This window comes from Nerophis ophidion, linkage group LG10 (assembly GCF_033978795.1).
Source record: "Nerophis ophidion isolate RoL-2023_Sa linkage group LG10, RoL_Noph_v1.0, whole genome shotgun sequence".
Taxonomy (NCBI): domain Eukaryota; kingdom Metazoa; phylum Chordata; class Actinopteri; order Syngnathiformes; family Syngnathidae; genus Nerophis; species Nerophis ophidion.
Window position 1 is genome coordinate 36870994 of NC_084620.1, and position 24385 is coordinate 36895378.

The window sequence follows — 24385 nt, forward strand, 5'->3', positions numbered from 1 at the left end:
GTTGTATTTTCATTTGCAGTTTATTTAAGAAACATGTTCATTATTATCCATCCATTTCTACCGCTTGTCCCTTTCTGGCGACGAGCCCAGCGGCACCCGGGCAGAAGGCAGTGTACAACCTGGAAAAGTCACTGCCACATTGCAGGACTAACACAGATAGACAACCATTTATTATTATTTATTATCAATTTATGTAGAATGTATTTATTTAAGGTACTTTTCAAAGCCAGTATTGTACCAATTTCAATCAATTAGTATCGCGGTACTTTATCAGTAACGGTATACCGAACATTTTGAAAATGTTCTGTATTTATATAGTGCTTTGCTTTACCTGAAATGATACCTAAAGCCCTTTACATTACACATTGCATTCACTCCTTCACACACATATTCACACAATGATGGCAGAAGCTGCCATGCAACCACAACCCATCAGGAGCAAGGTGGGTAAAGTATCTTTCCTCGAGTTGCTGGCACGGCCGCTCTACCATCTGAGCTACGCCGGCCCTTGTTTGCTATATTGTTGCAAAGACTTCCAAAATGTGCATGTAATGCTTGATAAACAGTGAGAATAAAACTAAATTTGTGTGAAAATGTGGGGTATTTTAAGCCAAATTGAATTCTGCAAGCAAATATTTTAACTGTGATTACTTATGAACTTACTAAATTCAAAAGTGTGATTAATATGATTTAAAAAATTGTCATTTGACAGCACTTATTTATTTGAATGTTTTACATGAAAGTATTCAAATATATATTAAAAATCATATATTTGGCTGTTGTTTTACACCACAAACTGACCTTCAAATGTGTGAAATAGTATTACAAGAAAATTATGTTTTACTCTTTCTAGTGCAGTTACATACAAACGTACCAGAAGTTCTTGAAAGGCGTGTTGATTTCAAAGACCCGGCGGTCCAGGTCTCGTATATTGGCAGCCGTCAGCTCCACTTCGCAAATAGCCAGGCCCGCTTTGTAATCCTTGAGGGGCACAAAGAGATCGAGAGTTAGAATAAAAACATCAATAGCTGCTGGGGTACACTCATCACAGTGAGAAAGATAGAAGAAACTATCTAATGGATGAACTCTTTTTTTTTTTTTTTTTAAGAATGCCAGCTATTGAATTTAGACATTTAGATCAAGGCACCCCATACTACGGCCGCGTGACAGCGTCCACAATCCGGCCTACGGGACATCCCAAGTTAAATGTATTTTTATCTTTTTATTTGTCCTGTCCAGCTGCACAGGCAAATCATATAGTTGATGTAGATGCCCATGTCTGCTCTACACATTTACTTTACAAAAGGGAAGTGTGGGATACTTCTCTTGTTGCCTTATTTGTATTTAACTTTATTAAATATTTGGCTTATTTTGGCATAGTTGGAGTCAAGTACTCTACTTTCCTAGTCAACAGTCTTAACCACTGAGCTATACTTGGTTTTGCGCAGGAGGATTTTGTTCCATAAACAAATTGACAACATCTTGTTCAGTTTGAATATGAGCGAAAATCAAGTTTTGATGGGTCCCAGGATAGCTCAATGGTCAACACTGTGGGCTCCTAATTGGTTTTGATATGTAACTTGGGTTCAAAATTTTGTTTCACCTCAATCGTAGTTTACTACGACAGGCGTCACAATTAAATTAGTGAATGAGACGGACTCCAAGTACAACAAGACAGCTGAGCTAATGGTTAAGACTGTTAGCACTCAGTCACTACTACTGGCTCCGTAACCATAACTTGGAAGATTTTGTTTTTATTTCCCTTCTATCATAGTTTACTGATTGCATTTGTATATTATAAAAAATATTGTCTGAACAAGACGTAGGATAGCTCAATGGTTAAAACTGCTGCCAGATTGGACCCAGGATAGTTCAATCATCTTAGCTGTGTTCCCTAACTTGGAGGAACACATTTTTAGTTTCACCTTTATCATAGTTAAATTATTGCATTTGTATTTGAGGCAAAAATTATGAATCAAAGGGCCCCAAAATACAGGACCAAGCAGACCATGGATAGCTGAGTGGTTAAAGTGACTAACTCACAAGAAAAGGGACTGGGTTCAACTCCCAGTCAGTTCAAGCGGTAACTTGAAACCTCCAGCTGGAGGGGTACTTGATTTTACCATAGTTCATTGAGACACGTTCTCAATTAAATATGTCATTGGGGCCTGGAACGCTGAACGAAGTAGACAAAGGATAGATGAGGGGTTAAAGCAGTTAGCTCCCAATCAACGGGGACTGGATCAAAACTCAGTCAGATCGATCAGTAACTAGGAAAGCTCCAACAGGAGGACTTAATGTTTTAAATCATAGTTTACTGAGACAGGTTCTCAATTAAATATGTCATTGGGGACTGAAATCTCGCATTTGGAAGACCACGGATAGCTGAGTGGTTAAAGCAGCTAGTTCCCAGTCAACGGGTCCTGAATTCAAATCCCAGTCAGGTCCATCGGAACTATGAAATCTCCAGCGGCAAGAGTAAATGTTTTATATCAGTTTACTGAAACAGGTTCTCAATTAAATATGTCATTGGGACATTAAATCTAAACTCAAAAAGACCAATGATAGTAGAGTGGTTATGGCAGCTTGATTCCTATTGAAGTGTATGGGGTTCAAATCCCAGTCAGGTCCATCGGTAGCTATGAAAGCTCCAGCAGCAAGAGTACATGTTTTATATCATGGTTTACTGAGACAGGTTCTCAATAAATATGTAATTGGAGCCCAAAATCTAGTTTTGAGCACACCAAGAATAGCTGAAGGGTTAAACAGCTAGCTCTAAAATCTTAGGGGATTTGGTTCAATCCCAGGCAGGTTGCTTGGTAACTCAGAAACCTTGAGTAGGACGAGTTAAAGTTTTATATCATGGTTTACTGAGAACCTGTCTCAGTAAACTATCATATAAAACATTTACTCCTCCCACTGGAGCTTCCCTAGTTTTTTTTTTTACCTGTAAAGCACTTTGGTTCAATTTAGTAGTTGTTGTAATCGTGCTATATAAATAAAATTGACTTGACTAGTTACTGATCAACCTGACTGGGACTTGAACTCAGTATCCTTTGATTGGGAGTTGGCTGCTTCAACCACTCAGCTATCCTTGGACTTTTTGAATGAGATATAGATAGATAGATAGATAGATAGATAGATAGATAGATAGATAGATAGATAGATAGATAGATAGATAGATAGATAGATAGATAGATAGATAGATAGATAGATAGATAGATAGATAGATAGATAGATAGATCTTTATTGATTCCTTCAGGAAAATTAAAATTCCAGCAGCAGTATACAGAGTTGAGATCAATTAAAAAAAGTATAGGAGTCCAACCCAGTAGCACATGTTGGTGAAACAACAGTTTTAACCAGAAAGCTATCCTTAGTCTTCTTGAGTCAATATTTGGGGCCCCAATCACATATTTTATTGTGAATCTATGATCGATATACGATAAAAGAAAAACTATTCTCACTGCAATAGAGGTGAAACAAAACACTGATTCTTTTAGCTCTGTTAGTTAACCACCAACCCGATAGGAATTCGAACACAGTACTCCTTGTTTGGAGCTAATGGTTATAACATCTCAGCTATCCTGGATCTTCTTATTCAGGCCTCAACGGCAAATGTAAAGTATGATGGAGGTGAAACAAAATACTGTCAACGAGAGTGGGGTTCAAACTAACTACCTTTCATTCCAAGTCAACAGACTTAAAGTCTTACTGAAATGAGATTTTCTTAATCAAACGTGGATAGCAGGTCCATTCTATGTGTCACACTTGATCATTTCGCGATATTGCCATATTTTTGCTGAAAGGATTTAGTAGACAACATCCACAATAAAGTTCACTACTGGAGAAAAGCCCTGCCTCTACCGGAAGTCGCAGACGATGACGTCGCAAGTGTGGGGGCTCCTCACATATTCACATTGTTTTTAATGGGAGCCTCCAACAAAAAGTGCTGTTCGGACCGAGAAAACGACAATTTCCTCATTAATTTGAGCGAGGATGAAAGATTTGTGTTTAAAGATATTGATAGCGACGGACTAGAAAAAAATAAAAAAATAAAAAAACACGAGTTAAAAAAAAAACGCAAATGCATTGGGATGGATTCCAATGTTTTTAATTAAACACATTTACTAGGATAATTCTGGAAAATCCCTTATCTTTCTATTGTGTTGTTAGTCTTTTAGTGAGTTTAATATTACCTGATATTCGGAAGGGTGTCTCCACGGGTGTGTTGACGTCAATGTCTCAGGGAAGTCGACGGCAGCTGTACGGACGGCCCAAGCTCAGCTTTTCTCCGGTAAGAAGCGACATTTTAACCACAATTTTCTGACCGAAACCTGCTGGTTGACATTTGGTCTGGATCCATGTTCGCTTGACCGCACTCTGATCCATTGTAAATTTTCACCTCCGGGAATTTTAAACAAGGAATCACTGTGTGTTTGTGTGGCTAAAGGCTAAAGCTTCCCAACTCCATCTTTCTACTGTGACTTATCCAATATTAATTGAACAAATTGCAAAAGATTCAACAACACAGATGTCCAAAACACTGTGTAATTATGCCGTTAAAGCAGACGATATTTAGCTGTGTGTGTGCGCAGCGCTTATACTTCCTAAAAACCCGTGACGTCTTGCGTACACGTCATCATTACACAATGTTTTCATGACGAAACTCCCGGGAAATTTAAAATTGTAATTTAGTAAACTAAAAACGCCGTATTGGCATGTGTTGCAATGTTAATATTTCACCATTGATATATAAACTATCAGACTGCGTGGTGGGTAATAGTGGGTTTCAGTAGGCCTTTAACTCCTGGGCTATTGTGGGTCTTGTGAAGGAAAATATTTTGTTCCATACACAAATGTGATCGAGGACTCCTTAATCAATAAAGTATGATGTAAGTGAAATTAAATACTGTCTAGCAGAGTGCAGTTCAAAACCAGCACCCTAGTTTTCTAGTCAACAGTCTTAACTACTGAGCTAACCTTAGTCTTGTGAAAGTGGATTTTGTTCCATACACAAATGTTAACGAGGACATTTTACTCAGTAAAGTATGATGGAGGTAGAACAAAATACTGTCAACCAGACTGGGATTCAAATCCAGCGTCCTTCATTCAGTCTTAACCATTGAGCTATTTTGAGTGTTGTGAAGGAAGTGTGTCAGTGTAGTTCCTGAGCTTGGTGGTAATAGTAGTAGAAAATTTATATTTGAGGGCGTTGAGCTCTTCTGGGTTAATAATTAAAATAGGTTAATTGTAATTGGATAATAAAAAATAAAAAAAATAATCAAATGTTAGCTAATATATGCTACACCATCTGAACATCACATTCCCATCCTTGCTGACAAATCACTGTATACATCTAATCTAATATAAATATAAATTAGTAAATAAATAACATTTGTCATTAATGAGGCAGCACAGGTTTGCGGTGGTTAGCATTTGTGCCTCACGGCGAGAAGGACCTGGGTTTGGTTATGAGTGGAGTTTGCGTGTTTTCCCTAAAACTTACCTAAGCTCCAAAATGTGTTTCATCCCGCCAGCCCAATGATAGCATGCTAGTATTAGCTTGCTAACATGCTTACTTTTGTTTAGCTAGTTTTGCAACCATTTACTCTAGAGTCATATAACTTGGTATGTGATACTTGTTAACTGTGAGCATGCTAGCAAGCTAACATTGGCATGTTAACTTTTTCAGCTAATTTTACACTTTTTTCTGTACGTCTGCAGCCATACACCTTAGAATTATATACCTTGGTATGTGAAAGATGCTAACTGTTAGCATGCCAATATTAGCACATATGCTATGTGTTGGAATCTTAATGTTGGGATGCTAATGCTTTAGACTAGCTCTGTAGCTCATTTTGTACGGTTATACCTAAAACTCACGGATTTGGTCATCTTAAAAGTACGCTACAAACAACACAACAAATCAGTGATATGCCTCGGGGCCCCACCATGCAGCGCACGGAAAGTCACTGACCACTGTCTGGGAGACACAGGTGTTACCCCGGGTGAAGAGTAAGTTCAGCTAGAACTAACTAGCCCCTGGCTGGAAAGTTCCTTCGCACATTGTGTTTGTCGTAGAATAACACTTAATTCACATTTTCTCCAGAGACTGTGCCAGAGGTGCACATGCAATATACTGAGGTTGCAAGTTATGATGTGACAAATTATTAGAAACAACAATCTTAGTGTCAACGGTCTCAGCAAGACGTGGTTAAACCCAGAAGAATGTTTTCCGCTAAACAAGGCATTTCCTACGAGTTCACATGTCGCTCATAGAATGTATTCATAGAAGGGCAATTTTCCACCAATCCGAGGCCTCTCAGCTGCAAAGCCACGGCCATATATCTGCCGCTCATGCCTCATATTTCATACTGCGGAAGAAGGAAACATGAAAGATGAACAATGATTAATAATGGGTTGTTAATTGTTCAAATGTTGGCTCCAAGGTGTGAGGGTGATGGTGTGTTGAATAAACACATTGTTTGAAAATTGTCAAAACCGATCTGTTCTAAAAACTATGTCTTAAATGTGAGCTAAATAAAGACACCAAGATCCAGGATAGCTGATGGTTAAAAGCATTGACTTCCATAAAGGGATAATGGGTACCATATCCAGTCAGTTCATTAGGTAACTTACAAATCTCCCAAGTTTTGTTTCACCTCCATCGTAGTGTATCAAGACGAGTCCTCGGTTAGATTTGTCATTGGGGCATGGAATCTTCCCTCAAGAATACCAAGGATAGATCAGTGGTTCACACTTGGCTTCCTACAAGGGGTACCGGGTTCAAATCCTGGTCTAGTATCTAGGTAACTTACAGAGCTTAAATGTTTTGTTCCACCTATATCGTGGTTTAACTGAGACAAGGCTCCTCAATTATATTTGTCATTGTGGCCCGGAATCTGTTCCTAAGAGCTACTGTGTTTTACCTCTATCATTGTCCACTGATTAAATCTGTATGTGAGCAAAAATCATGTCTCAACAAGACCAAGAATAGCTCAAAGGTTAAGACTACTGCCTCTCACTTAGCAGTACTGTGTTTAAATCCATAACTTGGAAAATCACATTTTTTAATTCACCTCAATCATGGCTTAATGATTGCATTTGTATTCGAGTGAAAATCATTATGACTTAAGAGGTGACACTGTGTTTTCATTTGCACTTGAATTTTATTGACAGTTAGGCAAAGAAACATTTCATTTATGCATTATAATTGGCATTAATTATAGTGCATTATACTATATACATAAAGTATATATACATATATATGTATAAATATATATACACATTTATATATGTATACATATATACATATATATATACACAAATATATATATATATATATAAATATACTGTGTATATATAAACATATAAATATATATATATATATATATATATATATATATATACATATATATACATATATAAACATACATATATATAAATATACAAACATACATATACATATACATACATATACATATATATATATATATATATATATATATATATATATATATATATATATATATATATATATAGAACTTGAATACACCTCACGGTGATGCTTGGACACGTCATCAGTGATAAACCCGGGGTCATAGGGTGTTTCGGGTCTTTAATCATCAGACACCCTCGCCCGGGCGACCCAGCCGGGGGTGATCAGACCCCGGCCTGTGTCCAAGTAGCGCACCACGGATCCCCCCTACGGATCCACAGCCACCAGGAGGCTTTTTCTGCGGCCTCAAGGATGTTCTTGGTGGCTTTTCTAGATTGCAGTCCTCTAATGCCAAGGATTCTGAACACACGCTGTAGTGAGTGACCAGCAAAACCCCTGCACCCAATTTCGACTGGTTCGCAGCGGGCTCTCCAGCCGTTACTCCGACACTCTGCAGTGAGCTCAGCGTATTTGGACCTCTTTCGCTCATTTGCTTCGTCAATCCGCTCCTCCCAAGGGACAGTCAGGTCCAGTAGCACCACTTGCTTGGTTGACTCCGATGTTAACACCATGTCTGGGCGGAGTGACGTGGTAGCGATGTTGGCCGGGAACTTCAGTTGCCTTCCCAAGTCAACATGGAGCTGCCAGTCACGAGCGGTGGCGGGGAGCCCTCCTGAGAAGTTGGGCTTGCGGTTTGCCTTCTGTCCTGCTCTGATGAAGGTGATTGACTCCTTCGGGGCGGCCTGGGACTTGCTGTTAAGTATCGCTGCGCAGATAGAATCCGCCAGGGCTTTTAAAACTTGGTCGTGGCGCCAGCGATACCGCCCCTCCCCTAGTGCCTTTGGGCAACAACTCAGGATGTGCTCCAAGGTGCCCCTCCTCTGGCACAGTTTGCACTCCGGAGTGTCTGCTGGGCCCCAGGTGTGCAGGTTGGCGGGGCATGGGAGGACATCATACACAGACTGGATGAGAAATTTTGTGCGTAGAGGTTCAGCTCTCCAGAGCTCTGCCCAGGTGAGTTTTCGAGGTTCTGCATGCTCCCACCTTGTCCACGCCCCTTGTTTGGACATGCCGACCATCCGGCAGCAACGTTCTTCCTCCACCTCTGCACGGATCTCCTCTTGGACCAGTTGGCGCTTCTCCTTGCCACGGGCCTGGTCAAAGCGTGGTTTTGGAAAGCTGCCGAGGCCTGCCCTCCCCCTTGCCACAGTACCCAGCAAGGTTTTGTGCCTCAGCCGCGCCTCTGCTCTGCTTACAGCTTCTTGTGCCTGCCACTTCCTCCCGGTCTTAACAATGATTCCTGCCGAAGCGACCTTGACATCTGCGGAGTCCCTGTACATCATTACCTCTCTGGAGCGGGTGACCTTGAATTCTTCCAACAATCCCCTGAGAGGGAGCTGCAACTTGGTGGAATGGCCATAAAGAGCAATGCTGCTTAAGGACCGAGGGAGCCCTAGCCATCTCCTTACGAACTGACTGATGGTCTTCTCTAGTACCACAACCGTCGTCATTGGTACCTCGTAGATTAACAGAGGCCATGAGTATTCTAGGCAAGACTCCGTGTTGGTACATCCAGGCTTTGAACTTTCCTGGGAGACCAGATTTGTCAATGGCTGTGAGCCATGAGGTCTGGTCGCTCTTTGTCTGCCATATATACAGTATACAGTATATATTATATATATATATATATATATATATATATATATATATATATATATATATATATATATATATATATATATATATATATATATATATATATATATACACATTTACTCCTCTCTGAGCTGCCACCCTCCTGTGGTAGAAGAGTTTGCGTGTCCCAATGATCCTAGGAGCTATGTTGTCCGGGGGCTTTCATGCCCCCTGGTAGGGTCTCCCAAGACAAACGGGTCCTAAGTGAGGGATCAGACAAAGAGCAACGCGAAAACTTCTATGGAATTACAACATAATGGACTCAGATTTCCTCCGCCCGGACGCGGTTCACCGGGGCCCCACTCTGGAGCCAGGCCCGGAGGTGGGGCACGACGGCGAGCGCCTGGTGGCCGGGCCTGTCCCCATGGGGCCCGGCCGGGCACAGCCCGAAGAGGCAACATGGGCCATCCCTCCAATGGGCTCACCACTCATAGGAGGGGCCATAGAGGTCGGGTGCATTGTGAACTGAGCGGCAGCCGAAGGCAGGGCACTTGGCGGTCCGATCTTCGGCTACATAAGCTAGCTCTTGGGATGTGGAACGTCACCTCACTGGGGGGCAAGGAGACTGAGCTAGTGCGCGAGGTAGAGAAATTCCGTCTGGATATAGTCAGACTCACCTCGACGCACAGCAAGGGCTCTGGAACCAGTTCTTTCGGGAGGGACTGGACTCTCTTCAACTCTGCCGTTGCCAGCAGTGAGAGGCGACGGGCTGGGGTGGCAATTCTCGTTGCCCCCCTGCTCAAAGCCTGCACGTTGGAGTTCAACCCAGTGGACGAGAGGTTAGCTTCCCTCCGCCTTTGGGTGGGGGGACGGGTCCTGACTGTTGTTTGTGCTTACGCACCAAACAGCAGTTCAGAGTACCCACCCTATTTGGGTACACTCGAGGGAGTAGTGGAAAGTTCTCCCCCGGGTGATTCCCTTGTCCTACTGGGGGACTTCAACGCTCATGTTGGCAACGACAGTGAAACCTGGAGAGGCGTGATTGGGAAGAATGGCCGCCCGGATCTAAACCTGAGTGGTGTTTTGTTATTGGACTTTTGTGCTCATCACAGATTGTCCATAACAAACACCATGTTCAAACATAAGGGTGTCCATATGTGCACTTGGCACCAGGACACCCTAGGCCGCAGTTCCATGATCGACTTTGTAGTTGTGTCATCGAATTTGAGGCCTCATGTTTTGGACACTCGGGTGAAGAGAGGGGCACAGCTTTTTACCGATCACCACCTGGTGGTTAGTTGGCTGCGATGGTGGGGGAGGATGCCGGACATACCTGACAGGCCCAAGCCCATTGTGAGGGTCTGCTGGGAACGTCTGGGAGAGTCTCCTGTCAGAGGGAGTTTCAATTCCCACCTCCGGAAGAACTTTGAACATGTCACGAGGGACGTCTTCAGTAATGTGGACGTTGTACCGATCCGTTGTGGTGAAGAAGGAGCTGAGCCGGAAGGCAAAGCTCTCAATTTGCCGGTCGATCTATGTTCCCATCCTCACCTATTGTCATGAGCTTTGGGTCATGACCGAAAGGATAAGATCACGGGTACAAGCGGTCGAAATTTGTTTCCTCCGCCGGGTGGCAAGGCTCCCGGCGGAGGAAACTAATTTCGAGATAGGGTGAAGAGCTCTGCCATCCGGGAGGGGCTCAAAGTAAAGCCGCTGCTCCTCCACATTGAGAGGAGCCAGATGAGGTGGCTCGGGCATCTGGTCAGAATGCCACCCGAACGCCTCCCTATGGAGGTGTTTAGGGCACGTCCAACCAGTAGGAGGCCACGGGGAAGACCCAGGACACGTTGGGAAGACTATGTCTCCCGGCTGGCCAGGGAACGCCTCGGGATCCTCCGGGAAGAGCTAGACGAAGTGGCTGGGGAGAGGGAAGTCTGGGCTTCCCTGTTTAGGCTGCTGCCCCCGCGACCCGACCTCGGATAAGCGGAAGAAGATGGATGGATGGATATATACACACATATATATCCATATATATATATATATATATATATATATACATACACATATATATATATGTGTGTATATATACACATATATATATATATATATATACACACACGTATATATATATATATATATACACACACGTATATATATATATATAAATATATATATACCTCGTTACATCTGTAAGTGCAAGTTAAAGCTCTACTATGCAAAGCGAAAGCAATTTATCAACAACATGCAGAAACGCCGCCGGCTTCTCTGGGCCCGAGATTGTCTAAAATGGACTAATGCAAAGCTGAAAAGGGTTCTGTGGTCTGACAAGTCCACATTTTAAATTGTTTTTGGAAATATTCGACATCGTGTCATCCAGACCAAAGAGAAGTGAACCATCCAGACTGTTATCGACTCAAAGTTCAAAAGCCAGCATCTGTGATGGTATTGGGGTGCATTAGTGCCCAAGGCATGGGTAACTTACACATCTGTGAAGGCACCTATAATGCTGAAAGGTACATACAGGTTTTGGAACAACATATGTTGCCATCCAAGCGCCGTCTTTTTCATGGACGCCCCTGCTTATTTCAGCAAGACAATGCAAAGCCACATTCAGCATTTGTTCCAACAGCTTGGTTTCGTAAAAGACTGCGGGTACTTTCCTGGCCCGCCTGTAGTCCAGACCTGTCTCCCATCGAAAATGTGCGGAGCATTATGAAGCGTAAAATACGACAGCGGAGACCCCGGACTGTTGAACGACTGAAGCTCTACATAAAACAAGGATGGGAAAGAATTCCACTTTCAAAGCTTTAACAATTAGTCTCCTCAGTTCCCAAACGTTTATTGAGTGTTGTTAAAAGAGAAGCCGATTAAACACAGTGGTGAACATGCCCTTTCCATACTACATTGGCATGTGTGGCAGCCATGAAATTCTAAGTTAATTATTTGTAAAAAAATAAATAAATAAAGTTTATGAGTTTGAACATCAAATATCTTGTCATTCAGGTGCATTCAGTTGAATATGGGTTGAAAAGGATTTGCAAATCATTGTATCCTGTTTTTATTTACATCCAACACAATTTCCCAACTCATATGGAAACGGGATTTATACATATATATATATATATATATATATATATATATATATATATATATATATCCAGAACAAATTATTTTACCCCTTTAAGTCAAAAAGTGTGCTGACTCATGATTTAGATTAATAGCATGCTCATTTGTTGTATAGACCAGGGGTGTCAAACTCAAATATAGAGTGGGCCAAAATTTAAAACTGAACAAAGCCGCTGGCCAAGGGTGAAGAAATTACCCTTTTAATAGGGACCCACACAAGTTTTGCAATGAATATTGAACAAGCAAGGCTCAAATAGGGCAGCACTGTGGTACAGGGGATGGTGCATGTGCCTCACAATACGAAGGTCCTGAGTAATCCTGGGTTCAACCCCGGGCCCGGGATCTTTCTGTGTGGTGTTTGCATGTTCTCCACGTGACTGCGTGGGTTCCCTCCGGGTACTCCGGCTTCCTCCCATGGAACAAGCAGAGTTTATCCATCCATCCATCCATTTTCTACCGCTTATAGTGCAAAATCAACTTTGAAAAAACTAACAAAAAAACATCAGCGGTATATTAAATAAAACGTAATTAAAAAAAATAATGCCTCTTTTCTATTTGCAGCCTTCTGAGGTAAATATCAACATTAGCTTTTTCCACGGACTAACAAATTCGAAAATAAAATAAAAATGAGGTGGGCGGGGTTTGGTGGTAGCGGGGTGTATATTGTAGCGTTCCGGTAGAGTTGGTGCTGCAAGGGGTTCTGGGTATTTATTCTGTTGTGTTTATGTTGTGTTACGGTGCGGGTGTTCTCCCGAAATGTGTTTTGTCATTCTTGTTTGGTGTGGGTTCACAGTGCGGCGCATATTTGTAACAACGTTAAAGTTGTTTATACGGCCACCCTCAGTGTGACCTGTATGGCTGTTGACCAAGTATGTGTTTGTGAAAGCCGCATATATTATGTGACTTGGCCAGCACGCTGTTTATATGGAGGAAAAGAGGACGTGACAGCATGTTGTAGAGAACGCTAAAGGCAGTGCCTTTAAGGCACGCTCCCAATATTGTTGTCCAGGTGGAAATCGGGAGAATGGTTGCCCAGGGAGATTTTCGGGAAGGGCACTAAACTTCGGGAATCTCCCAGGAAAATCGGGAGGGTTGGCAAGTATGAGTATTAGCGGTGAATGTGGTGTTACCGGCGGGCCAGCTCTAATGTTAATTTCATATTGCCTCAAGGGCCAAATTAAATTAAACGGCAGGCCAAATTTGGCCCAAGGGCCAGAAATTGACACCAATGCATTAGACAGTCAAAAGTGAAGTCAAGCAAGATTATTCGTCAGTCGACACCTTCTTGGCATCTAGTCTCCTTTTTGGGTGCAGACATAAAAAAAACACCAATCACCTGGTTGCCTCAATAAAATCCCAACTTTTTCCCCACACAGGGTTTGAATGTCATTTGGTATAATGCAAGCTAACAAACACAGAAACAGACCTGCGTTTACAACAGCGTCGATGTCAGCCCATTCGGCTTTTTTTTTTTTTTTTAGATAGTACTGCTGAAAATAGTTTGTGACAGGCAATAACGTTAAAGTCATTGGCTTTTTCCCCACATTGCCGAAGCCTGAGTGTGTGTGTAGCTAGTGTGTGTGTTGTACCGGCATGCAGCTGCAGTTAAAGGTGCATTTGAGGACTCCAAACTTAACTTTGTGGACTTTAAAGGCCATTTTTAGAAAGGCCGGCACTCCCTCACAAACTGCAGAGGACATAGAGAGAACACACAACACAAACACACACACATCAAAGTAGGACAATTACAACACAAACAAACTGTCCTCTTTTCCAAAGCTCACAAAGTCAAAAGATGAGCAAATCAAATAAAGAGGAAAATGGGAAGAAGTGAATGAAATCCTGGATAAGCTGAGAGGTCAGTCAGGCAGTTGGGATGCTCACAATCAGGAAGCGGAACAACAAGAAGCTAGAAGAAGCATGCCGTATTTTCCGGACCAAAAGGGGAGCGGATTATAAGGGGCACTGCCGAGGAATTATCTATTTTTGATCTTTTTTTCATACATATGACGCACCGGGTTATAAAGTGCATTAAAGGGGTCATATTATTAAAAAAAAGTATTTAAATTGAAAACACTTCCTTGTGGTCTACATAACATGTAATGGGGGTTATTGGGTAGAAATGTTGCATAGATTATGTTTTACAGATCATCTTCAAGTCGCTTTCTGACAGTTGCTTCAGGATGAGCCGTTTTGTGGGCGGTCTTATTTACGTGGCTCACCTTAGGCAGCGTTTTCTCCCCGTCGTCTTTGTTGTAGCGGTGTAGCATGCAAGGACGGGAGTGGAAGAAGTGTCAGAAGATGGAGCTAACTGTTTTAATGACATTCCGACTTTACTTCACTCAATAACGGAGCAGCATCTCCTCATCCGGAAACAACAGCAACAACACCGGAAATGTGTCCCGTGAAAAACCGTCCAACGGGAACTCTCTAATAACTAAAGTTCCTTGGGTGAATAATGTCAACTCACTACACCAGTATGTTTTAGCGCTTTCATAGCGAGTTTACTGACAGATACAAGTAAGAAGTTTACATTACCTTATATTAGAAATGGCAACAGCGGAGTATGAATGTCCCATAACAAGAAGATAGAGGAGAAGAAGAAGCTTATCGACTACAGTGGCGAGGCGCGCAATTTTTCAGGAATTATGCAGATCCTAAATTCAGATCAGCAGGTACCAGAAGGTAAGAAAAGTTGCTTTTGCATAATATTGCATAACAAAACGCCAGAAAATATGTCTTACCTTATACACAAACCATAATAATACAATAACGTTGAAGCACATGAAACGGTGCGGCTTCATAGCTTACCAAAATTGTACTAAAACATTTTTAATAGATTTTTGAGCGCCGTGTGTAATGTTGTATATTTTCAGTGGAACATATATGTACCCCGCCTTCCGCCCGATTGTAGCTGAGATGGGCGCCAGCGCCCCCGCGACCCCAAAAGGGAATAAGCGGTAGGAAATGGATGGATGGATGGATGTTTACCTGAGTCTTATTGCCATCATAGTGCAGCCTAGACGTATCTCTTATGTTTGACTGCCATCACTAGAGATCATGATAATTAGCTTTAATTGGGCATGCTTAAAACACATCAAAGTTTACTTTTAAAAGTAGCGTTGTTTTTTTTACCTAATGTCACACCTGGGTGAAGTCTTGTCTGGGTTTCTTCTGGTTTCAGATTGCCTTCTCATTTCCTGTTTTATTTTGAAATGTTAACTCTCCCTCTCGTTTCAGATCACTTGCCCTTCCTCTTGTGTCACTGGTTTGATGTCTCTCCTGATTGTGCCCGTCACTCTCCCTCATGTGTATAAATGTCTCGTCCTCCTCTTGTCCTGCGCCAAAGTGTTTCGTATCTTCGTGTGCGTACCTCCAGCGTTCCTTTGCCACAGTCTTGTCCAAAGCCATTGTTACGTTATTGTACTTTTTGATCGACTGGAGATTCTTTGCTTGTAAACTTTTGTCAGCTTCTTGGCATCACGTCTGTTGGACAATTTTTGTTGTTTCCCTCCGCAGCCGGAGAGTTTGGAGTTATTAATATATGTGTTCTCCCTGTACGATCAGTGTCAGAGCTTGGTTCGCATTGCTGGCAGTAAGTCGGACACGATTCCAGTGAGGGTTGGACTCCGCTAAGACTGCCCTTTGTCACTGATTTGGTTCATAACTTTTATGGACAGAATTTCGAGGCGCAGTCAAGGCGCTGAGGGGATCCGGTTTAGTGGCTGCAGGATTAGGTCTCTGCTTTTTGCAGATGATGTGGTCCTGGTGGCTTCATCTGGCCAGGATCTTCAGCTCTCACTGGATCGGTTCGCAGCCCAGTGTGAAGTGACCGGGATGAGAATCAGCAACGCCAAGTCCGAGTCCATGGTTCTCTCCTGGAAAAAGGTGGAGTGCCATCTCCGGGTTGGGGAGGAGACCCTGCCCCAAGTGGAGGAGTTCAAGTACCTAGAAGTCTTGTTCACGAGTGGGGGAAGAGTGGATCGTGAGATCAACAGGCAGATCGGTGCGGCGTCTTCAGTAATGCGGACGCTCTACCGATCCATTGTGGTGAAGAAGGAGCTGAGCCGGAAGGCAAAGCTCCCAATTTACCGCTCGATCAGCGTTCCCATTCTCACCTATGGTCATGAGCTTTGGGTTATGACCGAAAGGACAAGATCACGGGTACAAGCGGCCGAAGTGAGTTTCCTCCGCCGGGTGGCGGGGCTCTCCCTTAGAGATAGGGTGAGAAGCTCTGCCATCCAGGAGGAACTCAAAGTAAAGCCACTGCTCCTCCACATTGAGAGGAGCCAGATGAAGTGGTTCGGGCATCTGGTCAGGATGCCACCCGAACGCCTCCTTAGGGATGTGTTTAGGGAACATCCAACCGGTAGGAGCCCACGGGGAAGACCCAGGACACATTGGGAAGATTATGTTTCCCGGCTGGCCTGGGAACGCCTCGGGTTCCCCCGGGAAGCACTAGACAAAGTGGCTGGGAAGAGGAAAGTCTAGGCTTAACTGCTTAGGCTGCTGCCCCCGCGACACGACCTCGGATACGCGGAAGAAGATGGATGGATAGATGGATGGGTGGATATTTTTGTTAGTTGAGAGGTCAGGTTAGTTCTGTTTTTGATAGCCTGTTTGGTTTCTCCTGTTTTGAACCCCTTCCCTTGTCCAAATAAAAATCTGTTTCCAAAATCCTGCATCTGTGTCCAGAGTCCTATTCGGGCCGTGACAATATAAAACAGACATTCTGACGCACTAACGGTACTGTGGAACCTCTCTCCATTCACTTTTCCACCAGTCCTCACTGTTGCTTTAGTCTGGAAGTGTGCTCGGTTGCATGCCCCTACTAATAGTCATCTCTCTGAAGCAGGCGATTAAAGCGCCTTCTGTACAGGCCTCGCTATTCGTTACCTTGCCAACGTGTGACCCTCGTACCGCCCCTCAATCTGGAATAGCATGAAGGAATGAAAAGTCACTATAGGTAAGAACAACTCATCTAATTACCAACAGCTCCGTGGCTTTAATGGCACTTGAAGAGAAAGCGGGTGGGGTGGAGTTAATCAAAGTTCAAGGGACATAAGTATTGGGAATTCCGGCTGTTAGATTACAGGAAACGGCAAAAAATAGACAAAAATGAGTTCCAATGTCAAGACTCTACTGCTACTTTTGAATATAAGACTAAAGGTGCGTGACTGTGCATGAAGTGGCAGGCGACGTGCTTTGTAACCCTCAAGATTGTCATAACCTTGGTGCTCCAGTGACCTCAAACACAGCTCCATCACAGAGCTTACGACCCGTAAGGAATGAGTCTCAGGGCGGCGGAGGTGGAAGAAGGAGGCGGAGGAGCCAGGGGGGTGATGTTTCCAATAGCTCGTTCATCATGTTAGATTAAATACTCCACTCCACTGAGCTCCAATAGGCCAACGCTCTACTTCTCCCATCCTACTCTTGCTCTAAGTCACGCACACACGCCGTTTCTTCCCCTCGTCCTCCATCTTTTTGTTTCCATCTCACATCCTCCCCGCTGCTGGATTCGCCACCAGCTGAAACAATACAATTAATCTGGATCCTCGCCCGCCGTCGGAAAAATGTGCTGACGTGGAGAGGGGAAACCCGAAGTCTAACAAAGATGTTTGTTCACGCTAACGAAGAAAATAATGAAAGGTAAACAACACAACAGCGGGTGATGTGAAATGAGGCGCGAAAGACGGATGGATGGTTGGAACGCCGCTGGCATCCTCAAGTGTGCACACAAGTAGAGGCAATGGAAGTTTAGGAAACAAAATTAATGGAAAACGGTTTGTCCCAGCTGTTATCTTCCTAGCAGGACAGAAGTAGCTTCTAGCCCTGCACAAACATGCCTACTTTCATTCAAATAACAACAAATATACAAAACCCAAAACCAGTGTAAATTGTAAATAAAAACAGAATAGAAAGATTTCCAAATCCTTTTCAACCTATATTCAATTGAATAGACTGCAAAGACAAGATATTTAACGTCCAAACTGGAAAACTTTGTTATTTTTTGGAAATATTAGCTCATTTGGAATTTGATGCCTGCAACATGTTTCAAAAAAGCTGGCACAAGTGGCAAAAAAGACTGAGAAAGTTGAGGAATGCTCATCAAACACTTATTTGGAAGATCCCACCGGTGAACAGGCTATTTGGGAACAGGTGGGTGCCATGATTCGGTAAAAAAGCAGCCCCCATGAAATGCTTAGTCGTTCACAAACAAGGATGGGGCGAGGGTCACCAATTTGTAAACAAATGCATGAGCAAATTGTTAACGAACAACATTTCTCAACCAGCTATTGTAAGGAAGGTAGGGATTTCACCATCTAGGCTCCGTAATATCACGAAAAGGTTCAGAGAATCTGGAGAAATCACTGCAAGTAAGCACCAAGGCTGAAAACCAACATTGAATACCCGTGACCTTGGATCCCTCAGGCAGTACTGCATCAAAAACCAACATCAGTGTGTAAAGGATATCCCCACATAGGCCCTGGAACACTTCAGAAAACCACTGTCAGTAACTACTGTTTATCGCTAGATCTGTAAGTGCAAGTTAAACCTCTACGATGCAAAGCTAAAGCCATTTATCAACAACACCAAGAAACACCGCCGGCTTCGCTGGGCCCGAGCTCATCTAAGATGGACTGATGCAAAGTGGAAAAGTGTTCTGTGGTCTGACGAGTCCACATTTCAAATTGTTTTGGGAAACTGTGGACGTTGTGTCCTCTGGACCAAGGAGGAAAAGAATCATCCGGATCGTTATACGTGCAAAGTTCAAAAGCCAGCATCTGTGATGGTATGGGGGTGTATTAGTGCCCAAGGCATGGGTAACTTACACATCTGTAAAGGCACCATTGATGCTGAAAGGAACATACAGGTTTTGGAGCAACATAATGTATGTTGCCAACCAAGCAACATTATCATGGGACGCCCCTGCTTATTTCGGCAAGACAATGCCAAGCCACGTGTTACAACAGCGTGGCTTCATAATCAAAGACAGTGGCCACTAGACTGGCCTGCCTGTAGTCCGGACCTGTCTCCCATTGAAAATGTGTGGCACATTATGAAGCCTAAAATACCACAACGGAGACCCTGGACTGTTGACCAACTTAAGCTGTACATCAAGCAAGAATAGGAAATAATTCCACTTGAAAAGCTTCAAAAATTGGTCTCCTTAGTTCCCAAACGTTTACTGGATGTTGTTAAAAGGAAAGGCCATGTGACACAGTGGTAAAAATGCCCCTGTACAAACATTTTTGCAATGTGTTTGTGCCATCAAGTTGTAAGTTAATGATTACTTGCAAAAAAAATAAGTTTCTCAGCTTAAATATCTTGCCTTTGCATTCTAATCAAATGGATATAGGTTGAAAATGATTTGCAAACCATTGTTTTCTGTTTTTATTTAAGAAATACACAAAGTGCCAACTCTACTAGTTTTGTAAATAAAAATAAACAATTGAGCTTTGCCTATTTGCAGATGTATTTTCCTTGCTTTGAATTGGAAATAATTTACTTCAGTTTTTTTTGTTATAATACATTAAATAATGATCATCAAAAGTAGTTGGATGGCACTATCTGCAAGGGAAAAAAGAGATGCAGCTACAAATCGAACAGAGGGCGTTGTCTCACAAGTTAATTTAATCCAATTCAATCGACACCTGGCGTCCTGTTGTGTAACTACACAATCAGTACTGTATTTTAAGAGGACGGTGTATTACAGATAATTACAAGGGGGAAAAGAAAATAATCGAAAGGGCAGATGTAGACTAGACCTGATTAATCAAACTCCAAGACTAGATCTGACCAAGTCTATGACCATGAACTGATGAAGCCTACTGGGGTAATTATTGACTAGATCTGACCAATCTCAGCAAGAGCTGTCCGTCAGGGCCAGCAAGGCCTTCTCTGCTGGCCTAACATAACCAGAAATCATGATCATAATTAAAGATAAAATTATTGTTTTATTTACTTTCCCTAAATATCTATAAGTATTGATATTCTCTTCATGTCATATTATGCTCTTTCCAGTGCTGTTGTTTTTAGGTTAGAGTTTGGATTCAATCAGAATTCAGCTAGCTTATGTTGCCATGCTGTACCAAATCTGCCGGGGCCTTCAGAATCAACAATGTAGGCGTCTGCGCACTGTAAGTGAACGGGGACATACAGTTGATAGACATTCGCGATAGCCAATCAGATCACTTTAGGCCTTCAGCTGGCCTAAGGTTGAACGTGACATTTACGCATCCTGTGATTGGATGCTCACCGGGACCGTTAGCGGCTGAATTTGAGAACACATGCAGTTGATAGACAGTTGCAAAAGCCAATCAGTTCACATGTTGTTGATATTTAAAGATAAACTACATCTTGTGAGAGGATGTTGGCAGTGAAATGGGGAAATGCTCGCCATTTCTACTCGAATCAGCCGACTACCAGTGGTACCACTAGCTTATACGGCATGGGTGTCAAACTCTGGCCCGCCATGTAATTTAATTTGGCCCTTGAGGCAATATCAATTTAGCATTAGAGCTGGTATTATACAGAGTCGGTGCCCCTGTAACACCGCATTCACCGCTAATACTCATACTTGCCAACCCTCCTAATTTTCCCGGTAGTCTCCCGAAGTTCAGTGCCCCTCTCGAAAATCTCCCGGGGCAACCATTCTCCCGAATTTCTACCGATTTCCACCTGGACAACAATATTGGGGGCGTGCATTTAAGGCACTGCCTTTAGCCTTCTCTACAACCTGTCGTCACATCCGCTTTTCCTCCATACTAACAGCGTGTCACATAATATTTGTGGCTTTTGCACACACACAGACGCACACACACACACACACACACACACACATACACACGCACAAGTGAATGCAAGGCATACTTGATCAACAGCCATACAGGTCACACTGAGGGTGGCCGTATAAACAACTTTAGCACTGTTAAAAATATGCGCCACACTGTGAACCCACACCAAACAAGAATGACAAACACATTTCGGGTGAACTTTCGCACCGTAACACAACAGAACAAATACCCAGAACCCCTTGCAGCACTAACTCTTCCGGGAAACTTGCGGCAAACTGACCAATAATTAACGTTTTATTCATGTATTCATGCATTTTCTCTTGCTACTTCAAGGCTTGAATGCCATTGATATTTTTTTAATTATTATTATTATTTGAAACTGGATTTTGCATGTCACTAAAGTTATATAAGCCTTGCTTGTTCAATATTTAATGCAAAACTTGTTTGGGTCCCTATTAAAAGGTTAATTTGTTCAACAATGGCCCGCGGCTTTGTTCCGTTTAAAATTTTGGCCCACTCTGTATTTGAGTTTGACACCCCTGTTATACGGCGTCGAATGGGTGCTACAAATTGTGAGTTCAAATATTTTATTTATTTTTTCACGTTTAATATGTTTTAATTTGATTTTAATCTTGCATTTTAATTTTGACAGTACCACATAAGATACATTTTAATTGCTGATGCGGGTTTATTGATTTTTAAATGCACAAGAAAGGAACCTGTTTTGTACACTGTTGACACTGTTTCAATGCCCAGTAGGGCGCAAATGTGTTTCTGTCTAGTATTTCTCCAGCAATGGCCAGGTGGGGAGATGAATGATGGTATTTTGAGAGGTAATCATTGAAGTCGGACATCACTGAAGGCCTAGGTGGAAAACGCAGGGCCCGCCACTGGCTCTGACCGATGTTAGCCTATGACAGGGGTCGGCAACCTTTACCACTCAAAGAGCCATTTTGACCCATTTCACAAAATAAAGAAAATAATGACTCTTGAAATTTATATTGAAATAACACTGTATACAGAGTTTTTTTTTTGCTTTGTGCTATGTATAAACCAGGGGTCTCAGACATGCGGCCCGCAATTAAATATGAAGATTTGATGTTAGTCCGGCCAGTGAGTTTTATATGAATGCCCCTTATTAGCATCACGCAGGCAATTCCTCCTGATTTGTCCGGGAGACTCGCCCCTGCGTCGGTTGAGGTGGGCGGGGTTGGGGGGACAGGGTTTGGTGCTAGCGGGGTGTATAATGTAGCCTGGAAGAGTCAGGGTTGCATGGGATTCTGGGTATTTGTTATGTTGTGTTTATGTTGTGTTACAGTGCGGATGTTTTCCCAAAATGTGTTTGTCATTCTTGTTTGGTGTGGGTTCACATTGTGCATATTAGTAAGAGTGTTAAAGTTGTTTATATCACAACCCTCAGTGTAATCTGTATGGCTTTTGAACAAGTATGCCTTCCAATCGCTAAAGGATTGTAACAGAAGTTTCACACAATACGTGACCGGCCGGCACGCACATAGTGTTGTGTAACAGCGGGCACTACTACAGTGGGGCAAAAAATTATTTAGTCATCCACCGATTGTGCAAGTTCTCCCAATTAAAATGATGACAGAGGTCTGTAATTTATATCATACATACACTTCAACTGTGAGAGACACAATGTGAAAAAGAAATCCAGGAATTCACATTGTAGGAATTTTAAAGAATTTATTTGTAAATTATGGTGGAAAATATGTATTTGGTCAACCATTCAAAGCTCTCACTGATGGAAGGAGGTTTTGGCTCAAAATCTCACGATACATGACCCCATTCATTCTTTCCTTAACACGGATCAATCGCCCTGTCCCCTTAGCAGAAAAACAGCCCCAAAGCATGATGTTTCCACCCCCATGCTTCACAGTAGGTGTGGTGTTATTGGAATGCAAATCAGTATTCTTCTTCCTCCAAACATGACAAGTTGAGTTTATACCAAAAAGTTCTATTTTGGTTTCATCTGACCACATGACATTCTCCCAATCCTCTGCTGTATCATCCATGTATCCATTTTGGTATAAACTCAACTTGTCGTGTTTAGAGGAAGAAAAATACTGAGTTGCATCCCAAGAACACCATACCTACCGTGGAGCATGGGGGTGGAAACATCATGCTTTGGGGCTGTTTTTCTGCCAAGGGGACAGGACGATTGATCTGTGTTAAGGAAAGAATGAATGGGGCCATGTATCGTTAGATTTTGAGCCAAAACCTCCTTCCATCAGTGGGAGATTTGAATGGTTGACCACCAAATTTCCCACCATAATTTACAAATAAATTCTTTAAAATTCCTACAATGTGAATTCCTGGATTTTTTTTCACATTCTGTCTCTCACAGTTGAAATGTACCTATGATGAAAATTACAGACCTCTGTCATCATTTTAAGTGGGAGAACTTGTACAATCGGTGGCTGACTAAACACTTTTTTGCCTCACTGTAATGTATTAGAAGATATTGTGGGTATTGTCATTACGGCTTGCCCTTAGTTTTGCTGTCCGAGTGAAAATCGCAATATGCATACTTCAGACAATTTTAGGGAAAGGCAGAGGTAAGAAATCTCCCGGTAAATTCGGGAAAGTCGGCAAGTTTACAGCTGAGCCACACCAGAGTGATCAAAGAGCCGCATGCGGCTCCGGAGCCGCGGGTTGCCGACCCCTGGTCTATGAGCACGAACTGATAAAGCCTACTTAGAAGAGAGGCGAAACGTCTTCGAAGACAAACCTAACAGTCCAGTTGCGATAGATTGAATGCACTGAGATGACAATGACCTGGATGAATGAGAGCTTTCATAGACAATAACAGAAACATAAATTAAAATCACTATTTACTTGTCCAAGAGGCAGCTTCTTTTTGTTCGAGGAAATATTTGAAACATTTGTGTTTGTGCGTATATAACAGACATGGACAGAACAGCCCTCCAACCCATTTTCTGCCACCTTTATTTTAGTTGTATTATCGTGTTTTTGACAGTGTTTGGTGTAATCTACCTCATTTGTTGCTTTTTTTTATGATGACCGACTTAACAAGGCAGAGTATCATTATGTAAATGATGTATTATTAGTTGTTTTATTCTCATTTCACTGATTTGCAACATGTTACTTAACATATGATTGTAAATACATTCTCAATTAACCACTCAATTAGGTGGTGGCTATTTTATTGTATTTAACAATCAAACACTCAAATGCAAGAAAAAAAAACAAAGTGTCCTGGCTCAAGATAGTCCACAGTAAATATTTAGCATTTAACTTAAATGTGCAAGGAAAACCAAAAGCACATAGAATACGTAGTTATAAAACAAATATAAAAAAAACTAAACAATCAGCCTCATTTAATCTCAATTAAAATTTTAATTAC

General features: G+C 42.3%; 1 protein-coding gene across 3 annotated transcripts in view; it reads right to left on the reverse strand.

Annotated features, from left to right (window-relative positions):
• arap2 (ArfGAP with RhoGAP domain, ankyrin repeat and PH domain 2) overlaps positions 1-24385 on the reverse strand; it is a 288224-nt gene that overhangs the window by 187655 nt on the left and 76184 nt on the right. For all 3 annotated transcript variants that reach the window (XR_009808512.1, XM_061913586.1, XM_061913587.1), the window contains exon 10: positions 875-981. Coding sequence is in view for 2 of the 3 variants with exons in the window: in XM_061913586.1 (XP_061769570.1) it covers positions 875-981 (107 nt within the window). In the remaining variant the exon portion in view is untranslated. The remainder of the gene's footprint in view (positions 1-874; positions 982-24385) is intronic.